At 34.8% G+C, this 9,808-nt stretch overlaps 2 protein-coding genes across 2 annotated transcripts; both read right to left on the bottom strand.

Annotated features, from left to right (window-relative positions):
- Positions 1–509: 509 nt before the first annotated feature.
- On the bottom strand, positions 510–1,682 carry LOC134280147 (uncharacterized). Its single transcript, XM_062762575.1, has one exon. The coding sequence runs from the start codon at positions 1,680–1,682 to the stop codon at positions 510–512; it is 1,173 nt and encodes a 390-aa protein (XP_062618559.1).
- A 341-nt stretch (positions 1,683–2,023) lies between these two features.
- On the bottom strand, positions 2,024–8,078 carry LOC134280148 (uncharacterized). Its single transcript, XM_062762576.1, has 3 exons — positions 7,463–8,078; positions 5,531–5,593; positions 2,024–2,538 (listed from the first exon to the last, which is right to left on the bottom strand). Exons 1-3 carry the CDS (start codon positions 8,076–8,078, stop codon positions 2,024–2,026), a joined length of 1,194 nt encoding a protein of 397 aa, XP_062618560.1.
- Between the last annotated feature and the right edge of the window lie 1,730 nt (positions 8,079–9,808).

The raw sequence follows: 9,808 nt of genomic DNA on the forward strand, positions 1-9,808 counted from the left end.
AACGCCCATCTTATCTAAATCAGCATGGTTTTCTTCACTCCTCCACTTCCCAAACCAAGGGTAACTTCCCAGCTCAGACCTAGCAATCGCATCAGCCCCCAACTCTAGCAGAAGCCTCACTTTCTCGACTCTGTCATTAGTAAAAACATCATCAATCACTGTATGGTGCAGTGGTCTTATATCAGATTCACTAAAAGCCCATTCCCCCTTGTACACATGTATCAGCTGATCTTTATCTAAACCAACACAGAGAAGATGATTCAAAACACAAGAGTTCTCACGTACAATTGCTTTCCACCAACTTCCACCCATTTCCATATGCCTGACCCGTCTTTTTCTCACTACCACATTATCCTGACTGTCTGCCATTACATCAGTATTTCGTATGTCAACAAGGATGTTAAATAGGTGTAAATTAACATCTTTTAGTTATGTGTGATTCAATTAACGGATTTATTACGTTTACTCTGTTCATTACTATTTCTCAATAAAGTGTGGATACATTGATATCAACTTTTTTGTTCAAAGCATGCACCATTTTCAGTTAGGATTTTTAAAACAGAGGGATTATGTAATGATGCAATCATAATTGGCGTCTCGCTTTTCATATTTGGCAAATCAACAACAGACCCGGATTTTATTAGCATTTTTACTACAAGTGTATGTCCACCCCTACAAGCTGCTGTAAGCGGTGTGTCATATTTACCCTGTTGATTGACATCTGCCCCAACTTTAATTAGTTCCTCAACAATGCGTAAAAGTCCTTCTTTACTAGCCATAACTAATGGTGCAGACCAACTTTCTGCTGCACCTCCCTGATTGAGTAAGGCACCAATTTTACTTACATACTGCAACATTATTTGTAAAGTTTCCACATCACCACTCAAACAACTAAGAAGAAATAACCGTTTCTTTTCTCTCTGGTACTCTTTTGATTTCCTCATCAAACGCACCAAAGCTTGGAAACGATTTTCAAGAAAGATCACCGACTGTATCTCTCTGTGACTTTTGGTTTGGTCTATAATGTACTGCAGAATTTGATGATGTCCATAGTAAATGACCCAGCTGATCACCCTAAAAGTGCTCGTAAAATTTTTGCGTTTTAGTGATCTAGTATAGTTGATACCCATCAAGAGATTTACATGTTTAAATCTACATGATGTTTTCCAACTACTCAACGAATTTCCAATTTCTTCCTGCTCTGACCTCATGAAATCTTTGTTCGACTTTCCTTGGACAAATGTCTTAACCTCATCAAAGAATTTTTCAGCATGAACACCATGAATTTGATCCAAAAACAAAGACTTTAATTCTCTATAATCTTTTCTCTTTAACACTTCAATAAAAGCCTGACACACCCCCTGATGTTTCAGAGCATCATTCATGAACACGTTATACAAGTCCATTCTTTCTACATCTCTGTATAACCTCTCAGCTAACATTGAGTTCTGACTCTCATTATGTAATCTTATGCACAAATCAAAAGGATTTTCAGCCTTCTGAAACATGTCTTTTGTTTCCTTATTCCAGGGTTTCACACAGTTAGCAATATAAGTACTGTTCATATATTTTAACATTTGCTCGGGAAACTGCTTACCATAGTGATAAGCACATATTTCAAAGATAGAATCATGAATAAATGTGTACTCTGTCCCCTTTAGTTTTGTGTATGTCCCCGTCATTGCTAACGACGCACTGCCGAATTTGAAAGTATCAAAGTTGTTTTCTAATTTACAACTTTTTAAAACATCATTTTTAATGCTTGTTAAAGTTTAATTTTCTTGATCTCTTAAACATCCTTCTGAGATATGACCTCCATTCATCATACACAAAACAAGTGATCCATAATCAATTTCTTTCTCTCTTTGCATTTTGTCAAATTTACGACGGATACATGGAAGTGGTGAGATAAAAGAATTTAAACCAAAAGATGAAAATTCTGCTTGTCTTGAATAGAATTTGCAAAGAAGAGGAAACATACGAGAAACGGACGCGAGCAATGAAGGAGACAGTAGCTCGGTATCTAACCATACTTTTTGAACAACAACTTTTTATCATTTTCATCTAATGCATTTTCAGTATCATGAAGCTTAATGACATTTTCCTCCTTTGTGAAAAAGGATTCATAAGGATTCATAAGGGCCTCGTTAAATACATTCTCTCTGCAAGTCATTAAAGTAATGGATTTATCCATACATGGATTTTCAATGAATTGTTGACATTCTGTCAAAAAATATAATTTTGCTTTCTCAAGGCCAAGAAGACCGACTACATCATCAATGACAAAGACCTGAGGATTTTTTGAGTCAGAGTATTCCTCTATCTGTTTGATATGTTTTATTGGTACGACTTGGTATCCTTCTTCTGCGAGTTTGAGAGCGATGTAATGAGCTGTTGCTGATTTTCCGGATCCGGAGACACCAACAAATGTCACAAAGTGTTTAGTTTTTACCTTTTCCATCATTGAGGGGAAACTGTGGGTTTCTTGATACATGGAACATTCAACTTTCCATTCTTTTAACTTATCCTTATGTTGGACTGAAAGAAACATAAAGTATTCAGAATTCATAATATTTTTTACTACAAATCATCAAAAGATAATTTATTATTGTCACTATGATCAAGGATATGTCCTCTTAAGGACCCTCTCTACACATGTGCAAATTTTTTTTTTGGACTTTGAGAAAACGTCATTGTATAAAGGAGTTAATATTGAGCTTATTTATTTAGTTTTCAATGTATGATGCGTGGCATTTACCTCCGGGAAAAATGTTCAAAGACAACACTGTATCAGTGAATAGAAATCGCTGTTAATTACTTCAATAGAGAAAATACATGTCATTAACACGTTCAGTTGATTTATCTTGGCCTTTAAAAATGTTGAGATTACTTGAATTTATTACAAATTTAAATTGAGTGATATTGTGTAAATTTTTATTTTTTAGAATTTAGATCTAAGGGCAGATCACTCTAACTGCAGAAAAATACCTTAGAATCAGCACTCTTTAGTGCGCAGTGTAGAGAGGGTTCTTAAATCAAATAAGGAAATTATACTAAACCTATAGAAAGCATGCCAAGGCCATTACATATATCAATTCTATGCCATTCAACGCACATGGTGCTTCGAAATAATAAAACAAGAAAAACTTTCACTTCGGCTAAAATTACGTATATCTAAATGAATACAGTAATACAGACATTTGAGTTAGGTGAGCTAAAAGATAAAGCAAGATTCATTCTTTTTCGTAGTACGTTTGTAAGTCTAAAGTGAATATTATGTAAATTCACAATTCATACCTTTGACACTTGTTGGAATGCGAGAATGCCTGAATGAAACTATGTCATCTATAAAAGAATATTTTAGAGTTACCTATTTCTGGATAATCAGTTCTATAAACTATAAAATTGAATTTAGAAATAAAGATGAATTGTCTGAAGCATAAATTGTTGAATTAAGGGCGTTTTTGTGATTTAAACCATGCTTTCATCTGAAATGAGATGAGTACATGTATTATTTAATTTTTTTAACACAATGTCATGTCTGACAAAGGCGAAATTTTTACTTTAATGACTCTCTTCTTCTATTATTTTTGTTTGCTGTTTAACGTCACTCTCAACTTTTTATTCATACAGAGACGCCACCACTTGCCGGTGGAGAACTACAAATTTTGACATTTACTCCTCACTCAGGTCCATTGAGCAGTGGAGTTTGTTTTTCGTGCCAGCACTTACTGCGATATGGGACTTCAATTTTTACAGTCTCATCCAAATGATCGGTCTCTACGTTCCATTCACAGATATGTAGGGCAGACGCTCTTACCACTGCGTCATGCAGGCGACTTAACTATCTTTAAATAGCAATTAAATGACCCAAGATGAAGGGGAACAATGTTGTAGTTTTATTTTTAAACTGGAATATATAAGGTTCGAGTTTGTGCTGGAATGATTGTATATTATTTCACGTCCCATTCAAAAATTGTCACTCATATTGAGACGTCACAATATACCGGTGAAATGCTTCGAATGCTTTACCTTTACGCGGCACTCATGGCCATTGGGCAATGAGGGGTCTTTTTCGTGCCGCTGCCTGTCGTGACACGGGCAACTTTCAATTTGAAGAAACAGTTTTTTATCGACTTACGTCATTCTCGGCTGAGATTATTTACCGATCATGACAAGGAGCACAGGGCGGATGTGACTGGTCAGCAGGGGATGCTCACTCCTCCAAGGCACTTGTTCCCACCTCTGATGATTCAGAGGTCCGTGTTTGCTCTGTTCCTATTTTATATTGTTTTATGGACTTTGAGATTGAATACTGTTCGTTAACTCCATCTCGTTATTCAAACTCATGATCTCCCGATCACGGAGCGATCGCTCTACAGACTAAAATATCGTGAATGAAACAATTGTGCTTGAAAGAAAACGACAAAATCTAAATTATCTGGTATGTTTCTGCACGACTTTAACAATTTTTACCCAGTCTGATATTTAAGGAATCACTGTCTAGTTAGGAGAGTATGCCAGGGCATCAACAACAGTGGGAAACATGGGATAATTAGCATAACGGGCGAATGCTAAAATTATCCCATGTTTCCCACTATTGTTGATGCCCTGTCATACTCTCCTTACTAGACAGTGATTCCTTATATTTCCATTTTTACTTTAAATAACTTAAAATAATTCGAAATACCGCCTAATTCAGTAGATTTGAAATGCATGAGGCCCCATGATGTCAAATTTTACCATAAAAATAGTCCCATAAAAACACGAAACAAATTTATTGATTATTTAGTTACTGTAGTCAAATATCAACATTTACAAAATAAACAACAAAAGAATTTTAAATTATGATCAAAGTAATCTTGTTAACATTAATTATATATGTGACCTAGATTTAAATTGTCGGAAGAACAAACATATATAGGCCCTAGGTCACTTCTCCGCCACCATACTGAATGCATGTTGCAGTTGATGAAACGGGAGTTGGTCAGCATGGTCAGGAAACAGATTTGTGTGGATGTTAATATAGCAGAGGAAGTTGAGTTGCTTAAGAAGTCGGATGGTAATGACTGATGAGGGACGATGTCTGTATTAGATGATGGAGAGCAGATCTAAGTGGCAATGCCGATTTCTCCACGTGGTTCAGATGGGATGTTTACCATGTGTTTACGGAAGTGAAGTTTTAGGTCTCGCGAGGCCTCGGTGAAAGTGGACAGCGTTGCGCTAGTGACTTGCTTTTGATCCGAAGAGGATTCATTATTTATTTTTTTTGTTAAAAGATATATCATATCTAATTACTTAGTAAACAATTAAACAAAACATTTTTTTTTCTTCAGTGTATTTATACACCACACATATACATGCAGGTTGACATTTGACCTTTCAGTAGTATTTCAATAGAGAAATTTACATGCCACAGGAATCACGGAGAAATTAACAAGCTTCACTTACGTAGTGTTTATCATAGGGAAAACAATTGGAAATGGAAATATTAAAGTGTAATTTAAAGTGAAATGTTAAGATACAATACCACTTATTTCCTGTACTTTATCCTCTGTTTTCGAAATTCGCATAGTATTATCTTCCACTGTTCCTACAAAATTTTCAAAAAATGTATATTTTACTCTTTCAGGATTTGGAATTTGGGTATACAACAACAAACAATACTTACACGGTAATGATTATGAAAACTGCATCATTCAAAACTTGAAGTCTTGCGGATATATTTTGTGTATATAAAAAGATGAAGGTAAGAATTAATAACGATACTAAAGATTGGATGAACATAACATGTATCAGTGAAATTTTACAAAAAAAATGAATTAAAAATTATGACAGATTTTAAGTCCTCAAAAGCAATTCTCATCTTTGTTTTATTTCAGTAACTGGTGTTGATGATGGATCTTGAAGTATTTTATATGTACAGGTTAATACGGTAAATCAATTTTTATTTGCAAGAACTTTAGTTTTGCGTAATTACTGTCTGCTCCCAAAAATTTCATTCTCGAGTATATAAGTATTCTCAATAATTTATGGGACAATAACAGCAATTCGTAACTTGTCACGCTTATTAAGACTTGAGAACTCCCTCGCCAAGAAAATGTGTCGCAAAAATATAGTGATCTACAGTCTTTATTACTAATTGTTAGTCCTCTGTTTTCGAAACTGTTGACGACAGATTTTTCCATTATTTCACGATTGTGACAAGGAGCACACGGCGGGTGTGACCGGTCAGCAGGGGATGCTCACTCCTCCATGGCACCTGATCCTCTGATGTTTCGGAGGTCCGTGTTTGCTCTGCTCCTATTTTGTATTGTTTTATGGACTTTGAGATTGAATACTGTTCGTTATCTCCATATTTTTATCTTAACAGTTATTGTTTATTTAAAACTAAAGCCCTCACATAGGGCATGCTCCTTTCTCTGGAATTTTGTACGCCCCGTTTGAGAAACATGGGTAAATAGTGATGGGGATGTCCGTCTGTTAGACCCGTAGTTAACGGGGCACCCATCTCTAAACCACAACTCCTCTTATACATGTACCACCGAATGAAATAACAAGATACAGTTTCAGTACAAATTAAGCCATTCCTTTTTTTTTAAAAAAATATGAACTGATATAAGAAGATACAATAAATTCTTTCTGAATCATAGGAATTCCATCCAGTAAGAACACACAAATCGTTTTTTGATCTCCTAAATGCTAATTGTAACGTCAAAGTTGCAGAGGATATCAATTTTCAGTGGAATTTTCTTTCAGAAAACATACTCTGCCACCGTCGCCCACTAAGATTTTGAGGTATTTGTTTTTATATAGCAGTTTACATAATATATCAAAAAATGAAGTGGGTGACGATGACAGACAATATTTTTTAAAAGAAAATAAACATAGAAATGAGTCATTCTGAGGCTTTTTTGCATTAAACTTCCTTTAGCATTAATCCAGAATGCCCCCCCCCCCTTCATGCCATATTCTTTAATGATGTATCATATTCATCTACTCAACCATTTTTAAAGCCAATTTCATTATTTTTTAAGAACATTAATTTTTAGGGCACAATTAAAGCCCATACCGTACTTTCTTCTTTATTGAGACTTTCAGAGAATCCTTTTTACACAGTACTCTAACGTTTTGATTGGACACATTTTTCTGCTTTCCAATAGCCAAACGTAGACACTGCAATTTTCTCTATAATATTTAAGGGTATTATCTCTTATCTACCTCTTTACCACAAAATGAAATCTTTATCTGTAAAGATTCTTTCTCATAAAGTATTATAGTACACTTCCTATTTCACTTATTTCTGACACTTTTTTCAAGTCTCCAAGACCAAAACAAGGACTTTGTCATTGAAATAATATGGTAGGCAGGAGGAGTGAGCTCGGTGCTTACAGCGCCTCCATTTTGGATAGATATCAAGAACTTTTATTGAAAATTGCTAAATAAAATTATGATAACTTACTTTCAAGCTCGACAAGCATTTCCCTTGTCTTTCTATCATTTTCAAATTGTTTTCTCAGTTCCTCTTGATAATGTAGGTCCCATATAGGATCCATTGTTTCATAAAGGAGAAAATCGACATCTTTTGCATAATCAGTAATGAATGCGTTGTCTAGATTTTTAATTGCCAGTCTTAGTGTCTTCCAGATAGACGAAAACTCTGAATTGGAGAGAAGCGAACTTGAAGAATGCCCGCATTGATTCCTGGCTAAATGGATCCTTTCTATATTAGCAGAGACAAACCTGTCAGAAGGATCTGGATTTTTACCCCATCCTCTAGAGGGAGGTGGCAGGCTACAGATATTTCGCAATATTGTGTACAAAAGCGAAATGTCCATATCATCATAATTTCCAGTATATTGTCCACAATTTGGTAAAACAAGGTCTCTCTGATTTGGTAATAAACGAGGAGAATTTCCTGTTCTAATACTTTGTTGCAGGGTGTGAGTTAATGTCGAAGGAGGAACTTTATTGCGTAGAACATCACGGAATTCATCTGTACACGGACCTAGGAGAAGTCGGCATACTCTGCTGGCATTTGTCGTCTCCTCTGTCGATAAGTATGCGCAGGTGGCCATTGTTTGTAGATCTCCTGCAGGTAAAAAAATATTTTATGCCTATAACAAGCATTTTCTTCAACGTTTTGAAACTTTTGTCTTCATGAATACATGTACATGGTTTTCCAATATTTTGACTTCATGAATACATAATTTTTAAAATTGCTATTGTTAATATTAATTCACCATTTTGTAAACAGAAATTCAAGTTGTAAAAGTAATAAAGAAATCAGCAAAAAACAAAAGAGCAAAATAGACACCCACTGGAAATGATTTTTTTTACTATCAATCGAATGTATTATTAATTGTAAAAACATAGGATGAACTTTCTTTCTCATGATTTCAGCTTGCATTGGGCAGATGATCTGAATGACACTTGATAAATTCGTGAAACATGAAGATAAAAATAAGTTACTGAGCCCAAAACGTCCATTGTAACAATACTAATATCCAGAAGAGCAAACATGAACATCTGAAAACCTCAGGTTGAATTAGGTGTCATGGACAAGTAAGCTTTCTCTTAAGACCTGTCAAACTCTTCGTGTGTTTATTGGCTATCTCATACGCAGTTCTACGGTACATTGTCACAGAGAGAGGCGATTTCTGTATTTGAACAGGCTTGTTATATGGATTGAAATAAGGTAAGTTGACAATTTGATATATAACACGATGTGGAGAAACCGGACAATAGATTTTTCTCTTGATTTTGAGTTGATCGAAGGGATAGTTTGCTGTTACCGGGGTAAGTAAGAATATCAAAATAAACACATGCCAATATTCACGTGTTTTTTCACAATAGATATTCATACTTGTTGCTAGCATTCGTAAAGCAGCTTTAAAAGATCACGCATCTTTCATGCTACACTTTTATTTCGGTAAACATACATTTCCTCCGACTATACGTCAAGATGATTCAATATGCATCACCTAATAATCACTGAAAAATAATTAAAAATTTCACCTTACTCACAACATAAATTCAATAATGCAAAAAAAAGGCCGAGACCTCCTGATAGCAATATACATATGCATTTACCAGTATTGCTAAAGTGTATTGATAAATACTGGTATCAAACAACATTCATTGACTATGTGAATAAAGCATGTAAAATTAATCGCATAAAGATTAAGATCCGGTAATTGTTTTATAAGTATGCTTTAATTATTGTTTGGTATTTCATAAACAATAGAATTCAAAATGTTCAATACCCTACAGATCCAAGTTAGAAAAAAATAAGAGGTTGTCAAATCCAAAAAAGGAAAAAATGAAACCGTGAAGAAAGGGATCGATGTGAAATTTCCGGAAGAAAACTTACTAAATACATGTATTATACTCAAAAAAAAATCGGGAGCCGGGACCCTTGTTAACCTACCCCCCCCCCCCCCCACTCCCACCCCTGGTTTTCCATTTATGTGTAAGGTTGGAAAAAAAATAAATAAAAAACACTTACTCAGACAAACATTAAAAAGATCTATGCATAAATACAAATGTTAGAAGTAGATTAATGTAGGTCATAAATAAAATGACTTGTTCCCGAAAAAGAATATGCAAATGAGAGTCAAAAAAGCAGACCACATCTCTGCAAGAGGAATGGAGGAAGACGTGAGTATTTTAAGAAAAATACATGTATTTGTAACAAAATGTAAATTCAAATTGAAATCAAAGGAAACATTACCCACCTTTCTTTTACTGAGTTGATATCGGCTATGTCTCAATTCAAGGGCATTGCCTACTGAGCTGAAGCAAGCTT

The sequence above is a fragment of the Saccostrea cucullata genome, unplaced genomic scaffold (genome assembly GCF_032062105.1).
Source record: "Saccostrea cucullata isolate Sc308-1 unplaced genomic scaffold, CSIRO_AGI_Scuc_v1 ctg429, whole genome shotgun sequence".
NCBI lineage: Eukaryota > Metazoa > Mollusca > Bivalvia > Ostreida > Ostreidae > Saccostrea > Saccostrea cuccullata.